Source organism: Brachycentrus maculatus, unplaced genomic scaffold (genome assembly GCF_059751285.1).
Source record: "Brachycentrus maculatus isolate JH-2025_06_01 unplaced genomic scaffold, ASM5975128v1 h1tg001391l, whole genome shotgun sequence".
NCBI lineage: Eukaryota > Metazoa > Arthropoda > Insecta > Trichoptera > Brachycentridae > Brachycentrus > Brachycentrus maculatus.
This window is the reverse complement of record NW_028282043.1, coordinates 1,961-20,373: the sequence shown is the minus strand read 5'-3', so window position 1 is coordinate 20,373 and position 18,413 is coordinate 1,961. Positions and strand designations below refer to the sequence as shown.

The following is an 18,413-nucleotide window of genomic DNA, read 5'->3' as shown; positions in this document are numbered from 1 at the left end:
TTCTGAGATAGAGAGTGTTAGGAATCTCTAAAGAATTAAGAATCTGGTTTTCATGGGTGACGAGAATGTATCGACTGTTTATGCAGAGTATATGCCTTTTGCGATCTGCGGAGGGCCCGCCCCTGATATTGACACCATTACTGCAGTTTCGGAGGACCATCATTCTATCCTTCCAAGGTATTTCATTAAGTTTTTTGTATTTATCTCGCACTGCTAGCCTTTCTTCACTCAAGATGTATTGCTTTTCGTCAATGAAGCACTGGGCTAACACTTTTTCCTATTCGACCGGGGTTTAATTGTTGAATGTGACTTCAGCTGTGTCATACTGCATGACAAGCCCGGTGATATTCCAGCCCTTTTTATGTTCGTAATAAATAGACGACACGTAGCCAGTATGAATTATGAATACTCTCAACAGCTTGATCTGCGTTTTCCAGTCGCAAAAGTATATTTCTATGGTGTTCTATGACTGGACTAAAGTCTGCAAGGTTTCGGCAGAATAATGGAAACATTTGGCCTTTGTAGTTATGAGAGGCATCGCCAGGTACTACTAAATGAAATTTAGATGGCTGAACATTATCCTGTTGTGTGAAAGGATGATTATTTTGCAATCGTCTTGAATTTCTATTTGGACTGGTTTCTTCGCTAGGTATAGCATGCTCTTTTGCTGATTTAATTTAGAATAATAATTTAAGGCGTCAATGGATACATATAATACGAAATCATTTACGGCAGATACTCTCTGAATCTACTCACAAATAAGGCCTTCTTTGTTCTTTGCGATGTAGTCAATGCAGTTTATTTTTATATTTCATTGCAGGTGAACTGAATAATAGAACTAATTAAGCATTATTTTAAAATCAGGTTCAATTGATGGTTCGCAATATAACAGCCAGCCAAATCAAGCGATATCATATTTAATTAAATTAGGTCAATTGACGAAATAGCAAATAATCAATTAATGGGCTTGCTGTAAAATGCAATTGTTAATTCTCTAAATTGGTAGATTAAATAGGATGACCCATCATCACGCAGATCTGCATCAGGCTGAGACTTTGGCTTTCTCTGTGAGTTTGGATTTGAAGCTTTCAACGTGCACGTGCTGAACGAGGGAAAACCATTCGCTCCCGTTTTTCGATTCTTCTTCGTTTCTCTTTCTTGATACTCTAACTCTGACTCTTCGGGGAAGATTGCGAATGCCTTGATTCCAAACAAACTGATTAAGTTTAGGGTCGATTCTGACGTCGCTTGTTTTCATCATGGTAGCCACTACCTTTCTGATTTCGGAAAGAGCCCTTGGGGCTTTATTTTTGAACTGAACTCCATGAGTAAGGCGATGGATGTTGATAGTGGTGTCAATTGCTGTTTCAGTCAATCCCTTCCTTTATTCTTTTTTACCCATCCGATAGCCACAAAATTAATTAATTAATATATTCTAATATATTCTCTATTCCATTTTGAATGCCATAATACTATTTCCGCAGTTCAATTTCAAAATATTCAATGAAGTAAATCAGGAAACCGGCAGTTGCTCGCTCCTCAAAATACAATAAGCCCCAGAGTAATCAGCATTCCCATGAAGGCCGCAAAGAGCATGAGTAGGCTAAAATGGAACGCATACTGCTGTTTGCCTGCGATACACTTATTGAAGAACCCGCAGTGGTGATCCAAATCTTCGACACACACTTCGCACTCTCTACAGTGCCTCATTTTGGAAGTGCGATACATTTAGCAATACTGGCAATAGACTTTCCCGTCCTTCTCGTATTATTATGGGGGTATAGCTGTGAGGTTGCGGATTCCCGGGTTCATAAATTGGCACAGGAAGTAAGATAAATTCATCAAGAGAAATATCAAGATATCCACTAAAAGCATGGTTAATAGGGAAGGCTTTGTTTGAAATTGCTACTTCTTATGAGACATGGTCACGTATAGCACAATTACTGCAATCATCATCACATTGCTGCACCAAAGGCAGCACATCGATTATTTGTAACCTTAGTTTTTCATAAAATAAGGAGTTCCGCTTCCCTTATAGAAAAGCGGCTGATATTTCGTCCGCGAAAAATAAAACTACTCGTCAGTGAGTGGCTTGACTGACTAAATATGCTCCATTTCTGATATCGGCTCATACTGGTGCTCCAGCCCCCGATTGCTATCTTTGTTGGAAGATGAGGGCTTCTATAAATTATTGTAAGCATTGTGATGCAGGTCTGGTGCTGGGTTAGTTGGTGGAGAGTAACGAGCACTTGACTAGGGGGATTTTTATCGATGTCGATGACGGACTTTAGCGCAATTGCCCATTTTTGAATAGATATATTTTATATGCTTTACTAATATACTGATGAATATGTATGGCTTCATTGTTTCGTATTTTGATGTGAATACTTCGCTACAATTTCACTATCAAATTGATGTTTATTCCTAATTGAAATTGGTTGGCAGAATCTGTATGTGATGGGAATAGTTTACTCAGCAATGAAGGCAGTTAACTGAGAATACACTATCAAAACTCATTCATCCTCATGAGACTCGACTATGAGGAGTCGTCCATGCCATAAAACTCTGTGAATTACTCCTCGTAATTCCTCCTCTTCTTATCATAGTTCATTTCGAGCCACTTCCCGAAATCGGGTTCCTCCCACAATTTCGGCCGGTTTTATTCCTCATCTTCTTCGTTTTTCTTCTTCTTTTTCATTCTTCTGCTTTTGTTGGTATTGTTATTTGGCGAAAGGCTGAAATTGTTCGGGTTGTACTATATTTTATCAGTGAAGGTGGGTCCGTCTATTGCTTCTACCAGTTCCCTCAGCACTGAATCATCCGTATCGTTTATTCGATGGTCCTCTTCGCGGCAGTCTGAATTCATATGACAAATTGATACGCTACTCATGCTCTTTGATCTTGGTGAAGTTTATCCAATGTGCTGGATTACGTCTGCATTGCTCGAAGTTCATTTTATTCGGGCTTGTGCACTTTGCAATATGTCTTTAAAAGGAGGATTGAGGAATTTTATGAGTCGGATCGAAAGGACATGATTCCATCTTTTCTTTAACTTGCTGCTGCGCCATTGGAAGTATATTGTAAGTGTCTCGATTGAGTAGATATATATATATATCTTTAATGATAGAGTAACTCTTTATGGTGCAACAAACATAATCCTATTCGTATTCGTATTCACATTCATATATACATATACATATACCTATGGGAATTCTACTATGCTTTAGATTGGGTATTATTTTGGCATAATTATCTACATAGCAATAGCATGCTTGTAAGGCTATCTGCAATATTCACAATATTCTATGTGGCCTGTAGCAGACTCCTCAATAATGGCTCGATCAGCCAAGAGCCAGCCGATTTACCCTCCTTCTTCGATGAAACCAGAAATATTGTAGTGCTTCTGGGAGGATTCGCAATCGTAGGAGTCTCCATCCTGCTCGCACTTTTCATTTGCAACAAGGCAAAAAAGAAGAACTTAAACGAAGGACTCCTCGAAGAAGAAGAAGGATGATATTTATGAATTCCGCCAATCAGCTTCAAATCACTATGCTTATTATATAGATTTATGAAATCCAGAAGACGTAGCTGCTGATAAAATTAATAGGGTCAATAAACTCGGGATTTTGGGGACATGCCTATGCGCATTGTATTTATGTATTTATCCGATATTAAATTAGTAAATAATTAAATATTAATTTAATATCATCCATTAATAATCATGGGAAGAGTCAGAACAAAAACTGTAAAGAGAGCTGCCAAGGTCTTACTTGAAAGACACTATCAAAAGCTAACCACAGATTTCCATATTAACAAGAGAATTCTCTCTGAAGTCGCCAAAGTCCCCACCAAGAAACTCAGAAACAAAATTGCTGGTTTTGCTACTCACTTAGTCAAGCGTATCCAAAAGGGCCCAGTCAAGGGAATCTCCCTCAAGGTTCAGGAGGAAGAAAGAGAAAGGAGATTGGATTGGGTTCCCAAGGAATCTGAGATCAAGCTCGACAAAGTCAACATCGATGTTGAAACTGAGCGCATGTTGAAGGCCAGATTCGGTGAAGATTTTGTCGGAGCCATTCAAGCTAACATCGATGTCAAGGCAACCGAAGCTCACAAGAGAGATTTCAATAAGAACAAGAAAGGAGGCAAGGGCAAGCCCACTAGAGTTCCTAGAGAAAAAAAGGAAGGAGAGCAAGAGCAGAAATAAGGCGACAGGCCTAGCCGAGGTGATAGGCAGCCGAAAGAGGACAAGCCAAAGGACGACAAGCCAAAAGACGATAAGCCGAAGAGATAAACCAGAAAAAAAGGAAGAGACGGGCAATAATGATGATATCCTTCAAATATTATTTAAAAATATCCATTGCATAATTTATCAATTATCTTCATCCCCTGAAACTTAATCCTCTATCTTTTTCCCTCCTTTTAAAATAGTTTTATCCTTTATTTTTCCTTTTGGAGACTCCACGACTCCATACTCAGCCAACTTTGCTGCCAATTAATAAGTTAAAAACTAATCGCCACTAAGCCCTTCAAAACCCATGATTTTATTTTTCAGCACTCCGTCAATAAAAATGCACAAAGTAGGTAGAGTTCTAATAGCAAGTTTCTGCACAAAAAATGGGGCCTTTGCTGCTTCAATAAACAAGAATTGCGTGTTGGGAAACTGCTGGCTCAGGATTTTCAGATGCTTATCCATAATCTGGCAACGCAAGAACTCCTTGTGATAAAAGTGAACGACAGTCAGCTTCAACTTGGTGACGTAGTTTAAGAATTAATCTTCTGCAATCTGAATTTAAATTTGAATTATACTTATCGATACTCCCCAATGGTCCTTTTGTGCTCGAACTTTTTCAAATTCGACTACTCATCTGCTCGAAACCTTTCATCCCTCATTTTTCTCATGATCTACTTGGTTTCTGCGTCATCGAACTCGTCTAGTTAATCATACTCTGCCTATTTTTTTAGCCTTGCTTCTTCCTCTCGTTGCTATTTCTGCTGGCTGACAATTTTGTCCCTGACAACCTTCTCCATGACGATATTGTTCAGGATATTCCCGAGTAGCTCGTTTTCCATGATGAACTTTTTGGTTCAAACAATTGAAACGTATAATTTATGTCGAGCAAAGCAATTTGAAAATATTTGAATTAATTTATTTAACAGCATATGCAACAATTGAGGAATCGGAATATATTCTTATATAACTTATGGCTGTGGATTGTTACGAATGTCAGAAAATGGGCCTCTTCCTGCTGTTCTAACGATTCATCTTTAGTAAATACTACTTCACTGCGTTTTCTCCTTTTGATTATTTGAGCTTACTCAAATGCTGATGGACTTATTAATACTATTCATACACTCCTCGGTATCTTTCTTTGGTTTATTCAACCCGTTTTGATAAGCTTCTTCTCTCTGCCTTCGATTATTTGCGGCCTCTGAGTGCTGCCTCGAGTTTTAGCTGGCCCTGTGGCTCCTTGCTGATGCTCTGAGTGTCCTCACAGCGCTATGCCAGTTTGTGCTTGCCCATCAGCTCCACTGTTTGAAGCCGCTGATAGGCTTGCACTTCCAGACTTTGCAAATTTTGTTTGTAGTAGCTGACTTCCTTGAGTTTCTTTTTATACTCCTTCAAGACATTATTATTAAATTCTTCGTAATTCTATTTTTTTTGCTCGAAAAGTTGTTGGTCTATTTCCAATTCTTATCTCTCTCTAAGCAGCTGCTCCTTCCTTCTTTGGTAATCCATTTAGTTCTTCGCAAGCTCATTCGACATCGCAATCTTTAGCTCCTCGTTATACTTCCGATGCTCAGTCTTTCTCCTTTCCAGTTATATTTCTATTTCATACAGTTTCTTTCGTTAGTTTTGCAATTTTATTTCTTCTCTGTTCCGATAGTTTTAAAAATCGAACTACCGGCTTTCAAGGAACCTCTCTTTTGATTACAGATTTGCGATGAGACCTTCATATTTTTTCTTTTAAAAGTCAAGCTATTTTTGATGTTGATGAATACTTTCCAGAGAATTTTTGCCCGCGTTGTTCGATGTGCTCACTTTGGCAATTTACCGTAACTGCTCCTGCAAAACTTTATTGATATTTTTCAGCTGTTCAATTTACATTTAATATACTTCGCATTTCCGTTTCATTTACCACCCGTGCAGCTCCTTCAAACTTTACACTTCTCTCTTTAGGATTAAATCGTTCTGTTGTTTATCCTTGTTCCTTTGCTCAGTGAGCTACTTAATGACCTTATTTTTCGATTCGATCTCTCGAGTGGAACTTTATGTGGCGTATTGAAGTCTGTTTTCATACTCCTATTTAATATGTTTTAATTATTTTTCGTGCTACTTTGATAACTTGCTCAGCTATTAAGGATTTGTTTTATATACTATTTTCTATTTTTCAATGATTTGCTGCTGGGGTTGGGGTTGGGGTTGGGGTTGGGGTTGGGGTTGGGGTTGGAGTTGGGGTTGGGGTTGGGGTTGGGGTTGGGGATACAGCTGCTGAAAAGGCGCTGGACTTTCAGAAGAGTATAGATTATTTTCAGATGGCCTGTTTGAGGAAGGCCTTCTTTCTAAGTTTTGCGTGGTCCTCCCTCTTAGGCCCATCTGAAAATCAAGACTTGGCAATTATTCCTCATCCCTCAATTACTGGTAGCTCACAACTGAACGGTCTCCCACTGACCTTTATCGGACAGAGTTCTCGCGCACTGAATTTTATCGAATCGAATTCTCTTTGGACTCGCCTCTTTTTTTGAGAGGAGGCTTCATGTTTCTCAAGGAGCTAACACTCGAAAATTGTGGAGTTTAGACTTTTCTTTCAAAATTCCTCAAGTTGTTATTCCTCATTGAATCGTCGATAGAGTTGATGATGCTCTCATCTTCATAGATCGATTTTGAAGACATTTTACTGGCTCGCTTAATGGGATCATTGGTCATGCCGAGGTCTATTTCCTTTGAGGTGGAAAAGTATGGCAGCTTGTCAGTCTTATCAAACAAAGTAGGGTCATTTTTCACTGGGGAGTTTTTTTTTGCGCCTAAGTTTGTTTATTATTTATTTTTTTTTGTTTACTTCTTCAGGAGGTCGTCGAGGAGGTCATCGAAGCCATCATTGATGCTCGTCACTGATTTCGGCCCCAAGTTTATATTTCTGCGATATTTGGGCAATTATACCTACTTTGGTTTAATGACTTTTTGCTCGGCTTTGATGGGCTGTCGAACCCGAAGTTGTCGTCTTCGAAAAAATTCATGATTATTTATGCTAACTGCTGCGATCGATAACGATAATACTATTGTAATCAGGCAATAAAATTATTGATGTTTGCCTCAGAGTAACTTCTTCAAATTCAAATATGCGAACATCCATCATTAATTCACGTCTCGAGAGCACTTTATTTAAACTTCCCTTGTCCTTCATTATTCTTATCGGGGGATGCGTGGCAGAATGCGAAGTTGTCTCTCTCGCTGTACAATAACTCAAACTTTGTATTTTCATTAACATGCGCTGAGAGATCATCCAACACCTTTTATCCTTCCTCGAATAGCCTGAGTTCGAAATCTAATGTGTCCCTAGCCAAAGGAGGCAGTAGTTCCTTCTGAACAGCTGTATCAGTAAACATTGCGGGGTTTGTATTAATTTCGAGGAGATAAGGCCGGTTGGATCGATCTACAATAATATCGCAGCCCAACAGCTCGTATGTCCCTTTTTTGCGGATAAGTTTCTTCTTCGCTGCTAAGTAGGTGAACGAGAGTATTCTCTTGATTTACTGCCTGAGCTTTCCGCACTATTGAAGGCCGATTTACTCCTCAATCAAGCTCCATTTGCCGATACTTCCTTACTTTTTCAGCTTGTAGTCTTTGTGCTTGTTCTGATAACAGTTGTTTGTCAAATGAACCATCAGCTTTTCCTCGTTCTCGATATCTTCCTCATCGTAGTCTTCGATTGTCAAGCGGAGGTAGCCTTCATGGAAGAGCACGACACTTGGGGCACTATTCACCAGCATGAAGCATCTGATATCGAACTTGTGGTTTCGAATGAGCAATGGGCGGATATAATACTGAATGAGCCCGTCGTGCTGCAAATCTGAGTACTTCTGCTATTCGTTTTCCATCTCATCCTTTGCCTTTTCGAGCAGGTCTGGCTTATACTGCAGCATATTGTTCAGTGAAAACTAGCCCAGATAGAACTTTTTAGAGTCGATGAACTATCTTTTGAATCGCTTGATGTCTGCGATCATCTTGATGCCCCTTCCTTGGTTTAAGTTTCTTGGCTTGTAGATCCAGATTCCTTCGCTTTAATCATTCAGGAAGCTAATTTCATCGGACATAACATCCAATCGATAGGTCTTGGGTACGAAATCATCTATCTTCATTGGCAAGGATATGCCGTTGCTTTATGCGTCCATTTGGTAGTCCTTGAGAGTCTTCAGGAGCTCCAGTTTGGAAGATATTACGCAGATATTCGGAATGTGGTTCACGATTTGTGTTCCTTCCTTGAACGAGTAGAAATCTATTTCCCCTGAGGATTGAACCCATTTAAAATAGAAATGTGGGGAAAATACCTACTTATCGCTCATGAGTGAATATGCCTAATTTTCGCTGAAATAGTGAGACACAAGCTTGGAATTGTTTCCCTTTCCGATCATCACCTTTTTTGTGTCGATGGCTTAATTCTTCGCCAGCTGCATATCGTCGAGGGCGGGATCTGCAAAGACAGAAAACTTATCACTCATCCACTCATTATTTCTTTCATCGAGCCATTTATGCTCGGCGCAATGACTCTAGAACTTGCCTGACAGCCATGAATCAATGGACCTGTAGTGGTACTCAATGTCATAGTATAGTTTCGATTCGAATTTATACGAATCAAACAATTGAATTGTTCCTTTTTGCCATCTCGAGCCCAGTGACTTGCCCTCGCCCATATAAATTTCGACATGCACCATTTTATGGGGAAATGGCTTCAGTTTCGGGTTATAATAAGTGGCACTATAGAAAATGAGGTCTCCAGGCAAGAGATCTTCCTCTTTGAGTCCTTAATCGGGCAATAGATCAAACTGGTAAGATTGGTTCCACTTGGCAAGAGTGTAGCCGAAATCCTGTCGGAGGTCGAAGACGGCTTGACGGATCAAGGCGCAACAATCGAGGAAGAGAGGAGCCGAGTAAAGCTCATCCCCACGCTAGTGAAACTTTTGGGAGTATGGAACTCCTATATACTTTTTAGCCGTGCCGATGAACTTCTCTCTGAGTTGCTTCTTGAAATCAGGATTATTTCTGTCGATCTCCACGTTCTTTAGATACTTGTTCAGTTTCAATTGGTAAAACTTCTATTTCTGGAATTTTTTGAACGCATCTTGAATCGACACTTGAGGGGCGTGATCCTCAAGTCTGTCTATCTCCTTGTTTCCTGTTTTTAGTTCCACCTCTTCGGGCTTCATGCAATTCTATTTGTTCATTTGGTTAACGTTTTCCATAATTTAAAATATACTCGATAATCAAATTATTGCATAACAGAGGCACTAACTCATAAATTCAGATTGGTAATCAAAATGGTCTTCTTGCTTTGGAACCCAGCAGCGAAAGCAACATTGACAATGCCTAAGTGTTTCCATCCTCTTCCTCCAACTCAATCATTGGTTTTTATTTTGAATTCTATATTTTAGTGGTGTTTGCAGAAATGCTTTTGATATTTTGGCCGGGATTTTTATTTCTATTACTATTTTATCGATGCTCTTCGAGGTATCGTTGCTCCTCCACATCCAAAAACTCCTCTAACTAATTTCTTTCGGAATATTTTGTGACATTTCTGTGTCTGTCTTCCAAAGCAAATAGTTTATCCTCTTTTTTGTTTGTATCTGACCTTTTTTGCTGGTTTTTAATAGCATTGTCTTAATTAGTATCGTGATGCATATTGGATGTGCCGATTGCATTGAGGGTTTGCCCTATGCTGCACATATTTGTCATACTCTTTCGAATCTGTCCTAAGTTTCTATCAATGCTCAGCCTATTTTCGTCAAATATGGATTATCGTTATTTAATTTGCTGGTCAATAAACATGCCGAATTCGGTAATTGTTCTATTTCTCTCTTTTCTTCCATTTCTGTCAAGCTCTTCGATTTTACCCCAATAGTCTTGGACTCCCGAGCTAATGGTCTACGAGAACTGCTCCATTAGTTCAAAACAATACCCATGTATGCAGCTATCGATATTGTTCAAGTAGCCTGCCTCCTGCTTTATTGACTTTGCATATTTCTCTAAATGCTAAACATGTTTGTTATAGTATTTGTCCAATTTATTCTACATGTTATCAAGCTTACGCTCTAAAGGCTCAAAGCCTTGCTCTATAGAAATTTGTATGGCATGCAACATGGAATCAAATAAGTTATTGCTTCTATCATTTTAGTTGTAAAGTTACTCCAAGTATGTGTCATTGTTGGTGTGGTACTCTTACTCTTGCTTGCCTTCGCTTGGGTTCGAAGAGGAAAGCAATGCCTTAGTGGGAATGGAGTTCAATGATCGATTGTTTTTAATATTATTCTATTAGGTTGTGTTGAGCAAGTTTCCTGTGCTTATTGTTTTTTTGGGGAGAGTTTGCTTTGAGAGACTTGCTTCGCTCTTCAATTAATTATTTTTGCACTCTTTTTACAAGTTGAACTCGAATATTTTATGCCCTGCCTGGCCCTCACTCAAAATTTTATTGAGTTCTTGCTCTTACTCGTAAAATTACTTGAAATCATCTTATGTTATCCTCTCAACCTACACTTTCAGCAATCGTTCATGATCAAAATCGAGATTCTGCTCCCTCAAATAGTCCTTCATGAATTTTATGAACTACATCTCAATTGTCTTTTCGTTTGTCCTGGTCGTCAGGCTTGAATCTTCACTACTGAGCAACTACTATATTTTTTGCTACTTAAATTTTTGAGCAGCATCCTCCAAACTTGCTGTCAGTTTCAGATACTTCTCGCGATTTTATCCAAAAAATTTCAGTTACTAGCATTATTCTTCAAGCATTTGCTAATTTGAGGAGATCATAGATTTTTAAATTGTTGTTTACGTTGTTCTTTTCTGCTTTTATTTTTACTTTTATTTCTCCTTGTATTTCTACTTTTATTTATACTTTTATTTCTGCTTCTACTTTTATTTATCCAATTAGTTTTCTTTTGTTTTGGATTTAGATTTGTATTTTTGCCGTTGCTTTATTGTCTGTCTTTAGTCTTATATGATCTTTTATTTGTCCTTTATTTTTATCCTTTCAGCTTATTTTTCTTGCTGTTTGTTTTTCTCTTTTTGGGCTTGCTTTTCTTTTTCTTAATTTTTCGTTATTTTACCTTCATTAGTTTTGCTTAAGGCAGCAGGCTTAATATATTGAACATCCTCCTTTAAGTAAATTTCGTCATCGTCATAATTGATCGCATGCCTTTCATGGACTTACTTCATTTGTAACTGCAGTTGTAAGTAATCGATTGGTGAGCCCTCAAACTAGCTTTCGTCGAACGTCATGTCTTCTTCTTCGTCGTCGTCATCAAATCCCAGGTCTACTTAGTCTAAGGATCTCTTCATTTAAATATAACTGAGTATCATGTCCTTCCATTCTCTTAACTCACTCCAGTCTTTATGCGCTCTTTTGCTTGGGAAACTCAATTTATTCTGCTGTTCCAAGTTTGTATACGATGTCAGCCCGTCCAAATTAAAAATTGCGAGAACAATCTCGTAGACCTTTTACTTATTGTCTGTGTTGATGTTTGTTTGCTTTTTGGTTTTGCTTCTTTTGGAAGGCAGCTACTTTTATACCTCTCTGTAGTACACTGCGGAGACGGAAGAAAACACAGGATATAGCTTATTGGAGCGCCTGCTGTTACTCTTCGCGAGCTGAGAAAAGGCATCCCCATATTCCCCTTTCAGCAGGAAGAGAGGCTACTTAATGGTCAGTTCGACTTACCTATCGAAAAATGGTTACTTTTCTTGAAAGTACTCCTTGGTGACACTATAGTAGTATTCAACATTAACCCTGTACAATACTTGGCGACTAATTTCTGTCTTATTGGGCCGGTGGATGGTCACCAGTAGAAAGTTATCGAGAATATCGCTGTTCAACTCGATGCGGGAGTTCAGTTATGTGTCGAACTATATCTCGATGAGCTTCTTCATGTTGATGAGATTGTAAACCTCCATCTTGGAATTGGCCAAGATTATGATCAAGTACTATCTCAAAAGATGCGATTACTTGAAATACTACGCCGAGATCTTGGATGTAGCGAGGACTTTGATGTTGGTCACTCGGTTGATGTTCATGAAGGTGATGGGAATCGGGATGAAGCTGAAAGTAATTTTATTCTTGAACTGCAGGACTGCTATTTTTTCGTTTTCGATGAGATTAGAGAAGGCCAGTCCGCAAATCTTGTCTGTGCCATTTGCTTATTTTATGATATCCTGGTATAGTTTCCTTTCGCCTTGCCTATTCAGATAGAAGAGCTCCAGTTTGTCGGTATGCAGAATGTAAAGATCGCTGTTTTTGAAGTATAGTTTTGGGAAACCATTGCCTAAGTCTTATTCGGTGAAGCTGATGTTTTTATCGCTAAACACCATCTTTTAGATTTAATTAACATCTCTGATTTCGAGCTTATGGTTTCGAAAGAGGAGCCCAACATAAGTGCTCTTCTTCGTTGCGACTTTGACGATGTTCTTCCCATCTATCTTAATGCGTGAATATATCGGGGTAGCAGAGAGTAAGTGGGTGACTCGAAGTTCGGTTTAAGTCACGTAAATTATGTGGGCATGAGTTGTCTCGAAATATAAAATACGATCGGTTGTTGAAATTATCACACTTTACTCTATTTTCAGGGCCGAAGGGGATACTTTATCTAATTGCATTTTGGCTTGATGAGCTTGGTTATTTATATGTATGTAATCTCAATATTTATTATATCTGATTTATCAAGTGCTTCATCGCTCCAGTTCAGACTTTATTAGCGAACGCAATAATGAGGTCACATAAAATTAATAGTCTCATGCAATTAATAGCCGCATGTTTTATAGATGAATAAAGATGCTAAAAAACGCATTATACGCATAAATTCAACCTACTTACAAATGCAGTATACGCACAAATGCAGTAAAATAATAAATATAATAAATAGATAAATAAGTAGGTGGATAAATAAATATAAACCATAGATAAATACAATGATCATGCCAACAATCTAATTTTTTTGAGGATAGCCTCGATTTGGTGGTGGTGTTGGACAAAAAAATATTTAACACTGATTAACTTACCCACCTCCTTCTCTCTATGTTTTCTGACTTCTTTGCAGAGTTAGAGGTACTTTTTATAACAGTTTTCCTTTTCTGCTTCATCTTCGAATAAAATGTTTCGAATCTTCACCAGCTACATGAACCTTTGCCTCAGCTATTTGCGAGACGCTATGAATTTCTGCTATACGACGAGGACGGCCATCCGGTATTTTTCAGCCCATTTAGCCATTTAGAACACTGTTTTTTTAAATTCTATTGTTTTTATGCACTCAATTATCTTAGTTTCGCTTTTTCTGACAGATTACTTGTAGAGGATCTTTGAGATAGCGAGCATATTGACCCCGCACGTGACTTGGTTTCGATTTTTTAGGGGAATTTTCATATGCGCTGCATTTACTAAATTTCTGATAAATGTTTTGCATTTTAGAGTCGTTGATATTGTTTGCAGTCGCTTTTTGTACAGAGAAATCAGCAGGCGATTGCCTCTTTGCATGAAAGCCTGCATAGTTATTATTACTGATAATCTGGAGGTTGTTTGCCTTTTCTATAACTGATAATCATTTTTGCATTTGCGGATCATTTCTCCCTTCGATGGACTCATTTTTTATATATGCTTGATATGTTTCGTTTTTGAATTTTCAAAATCAATAAACTATTTTTTACTTTGCGCTGTTTTAATGGTTCTCTCCGAAATCACAGCCCGGTTGTTGCGGAGATCAGCGGTTGATGAACGATACTTTATCCTGGTCAGACTGTGATTTCTTCTTCTCTCCAAAATCTCCTTCACTTTCCCTTTGCTATAGTTGTTTTAGATATAATCCTCAACAAGCTTTTTAGCGATCTTTGCTTGAGAGGGAAAGGCATTTACTTTGACTTTGTATTAGGTCACAATTGTGTCCAGTATGATCTTTGCAGAGCTCAGTTTATTTGTGTCAGTTGCTTTTATGAACAATGTCGCTTTTTCCCATTAGGCCTCCTTAATAATAATAGCTTGCCCTTTTTTCAGAAAATACGGATGTTTCTTTTTGTAGAGGTTGCTGCCACTAACAGTAAGCTCTGCATTCAGAAAAGTGTTCGAAGGCATAATGTTAATGCAAAAGTTGCGAACTGATAGCTATTCCTAGGCAACATCCTGGGATCTTTGAGTTGTCATGGTGTTTTAAATTTGAAAGATCGCAAAGCTACACTCAGAGAATAGAACAATCTGCATTTCCTTCATTTTGAGTTTGGAATCGATAACATACTCCTGCTTTTATTTTTTTAAATGGGCCAGCATCTCCTAATGCATGAAGATGGTTTCGGGGAGATCCTACTTATATCGGAAATAGTTATTAATCGAGCTGATTTTTTTACGAAACTTTTACTATTTGTGTTGGGCCATCGGGAGCTTTTGGCTCAGCATAGCTTTGATTTGAGCGAGAAAAGCCAATAAAATTATAATGGCCTTTATATAAAAATCCCGTCTATTCTAATACCATGATAGTTTATTTAAATTTGCGCAGAATTAGCTGTCGAGTAGTATTTCAAATATATACGCATGAATGCAATCATTTATATTTTCCGTATCCATATAATAATAATATTGAGATGTTGCTTATTTGTATTAGTTCAGCCATAATCCTGTTTTTCATGGGGAAAGGCTCATTGCGATGGTCTTCCCTGTTCTTACAAACATTATCGATTTTAATTTGGCCTTGACCAATAAAATAGAATTCTCCTGAGAAATCGAATCGTAAACATTTATTTTAATGAGAATTCTCGATCTTCAGTCAGATTGATGCTTCATGGCCTAGAATTGGTTTTAATTAATGTAAAGAACTTGCTGCTCTAATTGGCGACAAATATGGGTATAAGAATATTTGAATGCGAATGTTGGATTTCTTCTTTTTTCGATGGATGTCGAGTAGATGGATAAATTCATTATTCAAAGTTATATTCTCGTTGATTGGAGCAAATACGGCGCCATTTTATCAGAAAAACACTATTAGAGTAGCTCAAATTACCAGTAAATATATTGATTTACGGACGCTGTTTATATAAAGCAGATGAACAAGAAAATTATTGACGGTTATAAATAAATCGGGCACATTATCATTTATCTTTGAGGCCATTGGCTACGTAGAATTAGTCGCCAAATGATAGATATTTTTGAATTTAGCAGGACTATTCATCTGCAGAGGAGTTTGTTTTATGCTAATGAAAAATCTTTAGCTACTGCCCTTGTAGCCCTCCCTCCTACGCCTTTTGCAGAAGAGAGCAGAGAGTATTTCTATTCCTGTGGGTGAGGGCTCCCATGTGCTTGTTGATCTGGGTCTAGGTTATTTTGGTTAGGTTGATTGCGGATTGGTTGGAGTTAAGGTAAAAGTGCTTTCTAATTTCCTCTACACTGGAGTGAGTGAGTAGCTTCTTCATGGTTTGGATAGATTGGAGTCTGTTCTCCTAGATAAAGACCTCACCATCCTAAAACTTGGAAAATCCTCTCATTTTGCTGATCCGATTGATTTATAAATATAACTGAGCAATTATCAAATACCATTTCAACTTGCGCATATTTTGATGGCATGGGGTTAGAGTTGGATACATCCGTTTAGTGTTTTGTTGCTTTATATGAAAATTGTGAGCTTATCCGCCCTCCAATTATTGGTTGGCTCTTATAATTATATCGTGCGTTGATTATTTTGATTAGGCTTCCCATGCTGAGCCCATTATTTGTTCTATTTCCGTGCCTGCGTCTGAGAAAGATATGTAATTCTATATAATTTTATTAATTTAACTAAAATCTTATATGCGTCGATTTCTTGTCATCTCTCAGCTTCTCCCTAATTTTCTAATTTTCTTATCTTGTTTCCTCCTATTTTCACATTGTTCATACGCCTCAAATCTCTACTTCTCGAATTTGTAATGGTGGATGGCCAATACATCAGCCAATCGAGTAACAGATTAAATAGTTGATCGAATGGTCGATCGAATGGCCGATTGAATAGGATAAGTAGGGAATGGAGTGCGATGAAGAAGTGTAGAATTAAATACTTGAATAAGATACATAAAGATCATTTCCTTAAGTATTCGTTTTTATGATGATTTAGATCGAATGTTTTCGTATAGGGGTCGTATGGCCTGCCCCATTTTTATTGGCCTAATAAGGTTTTGGTGCCGAACTCTGGTATTTTGTCTTGATAGGTTTTCTCATAGAAGGTTTCGTGGTGAAACTTTCTTGCTGTTTCGACGTGATTTGGATTGAAAAAAGAGTTGATTTGGGTTTGAGGGGGAATTTTTTGGTTATAGGACAAGTCGTAACTGGTAGTCATTTGCCTTCTCTGGAATTAGTGGATCTACAGCCCATGACCGAAGAGTATATCTCTCTATTCTCCCTTGTCGTTTGGGAGCACGAACCTTTTGTACATTTCGTGGTCATATTTCTATATTTCAGGCTTGATGATCGAACCCACTCCGTAGGGGTTAATTGAGCTTGAAGAGAAGTCTGCATTGATTTTAGTGGCTGGTTGGCTCTTGTCCCTGGCCTAGCCATACACTTCTTCGTCAGGCTTTTTCGCAGCATGTTTCCAGACGTTGCCAGTTAGAATGTCTGGAATTTATTGCCCCTCTGTGTCATATATATTTCCAGTTTCCCTCAAACTATCCCTATTCGCGGCCTGGCTAGCATTATCCCTACAGTTTGGATCGTAGGGGCTGACAAATTTATTCGACAACAGATATCTGGTTTCATCATAGAGCTTCCCTTGCTCCTTGCGGATATTTTCCTTTTTGGCATTGTTGTAGAGGACCGGGACTTGGTTGAGGACTTGCTGCCTATAGAATATCTCGGATGTGGTTTCGCTCTCTGGCTTTTTGTACTAAATCGCAGAAGTTGTACATTTTATTCTTTGGCATGAAAGCTTTTGGCAGTTTAGTAAAAGTTTTGAGTGGCCCCCTCTTGGCTGTCAATAAGTTTATGAGTTTTGTATAAGGAGTGGTTTAAATCGTGGGCACTCTTCATGGATGTTGTCTTTAATGCATCTGGGACAGGACCCTAAATCAAAGTAATGCTACCTTTATGGCGAGATCTCGACCGAATTTATCCTCAACGAAATTACCAAGAAGCACTCCATGTCTATATTTATTGACTGAGTCGATGGAGGACATTTTTATAACTTACAATATTAATTGCGATATTTTTATATGTGCACTTTATTAAGTTTATTTAATACGCATTTCCCAATCATCTATATCCAGGGGTTGGGGTTGGGGTTGGGGTTGGGTTGGGGTTGGGGTTGGGGTTGGGGTTGGGGTTGGGGTTGGGGTTGGGGTTGGGAATCATAATAATGGTTGAGTATAATCATCGTCAAATCAGTTAGTATTTCTAATCCTGAACAGTCTGATGCTTAAAGATTCCATGCCGATCTCAGTTTTCTCCTCTTTGATCAGAACTGCAGTCTAATCAAGGGAGTAAATATCCTGCACGCAGTTTCTCTAACTTTCGATCAAGCACAAGTACGAAGATGGCTTCATTAATGGGAGGCTCAGTCTGAGTACTTCACTGATTGTGTTTTCTCGGAGGGCCAGCCCATCGATTTGGACCACCTTAAAATTATTGATTTTGTTCTTATCGATATTCAAAGGGTTCATCTGGTACAGCTTGATCCTCTAGGGGTTGGAGTTTATGCCCTATGAAGTGATTCGGAGATCCTTATAGTTCAATGTTCCTTTTTCCATAATTCTTGTCGCCATTTGCATGAATCGAGCCGAGAAGTCTGTGCCGAAAGATTATTTAAACCACTTCGACATTTCCAAAACTGCCATCCCGACCGAACATCCGATGTTTATAAACCTTTAGTCGTTGCTTGTGTAATGATCGGTAATAAGCTTGGTGGCCATTTTAATGTAAGAGTTCTCACTTAAGTAGTGTAATTTTAAGAAATTGTATACTTTTTCGTCGCACTCATCCTTCAACACATTTGGAACCTCGGGCAAATTCGAAGATTCGATGTATCGAAACCCTGCAAACTGATAAAAATGTCTTCTGAAAGCATATCTAGCATGTTTGAAAGACTAGTTGCCGCAACTGATAAAACTGCCCCCTTTTATTGTCGTGTGCCTGCCATCGAACGTTGGGGTTGAAAAATCTTCGTAGATCAGGTGAATTTTAAAGTTCTCGAATGGGTAAATAGGCGTT

General features: G+C 38.4%; 1 protein-coding gene across 1 annotated transcript; it reads left to right on the top strand.

Annotated features, from left to right (window-relative positions):
• The first annotated feature begins 3,719 nt into the window (after positions 1-3,719).
• On the top strand, positions 3,720-4,310 carry LOC148299038 (uncharacterized). Its single transcript, XM_088276427.1, has one exon. The coding sequence runs from the start codon at positions 3,722-3,724 to the stop codon at positions 4,202-4,204; it is 483 nt and encodes a 160-aa protein (XP_088132553.1). The 5' UTR covers positions 3,720-3,721; the 3' UTR covers positions 4,205-4,310.
• The last annotated feature ends 14,103 nt before the right edge of the window (positions 4,311-18,413 follow it).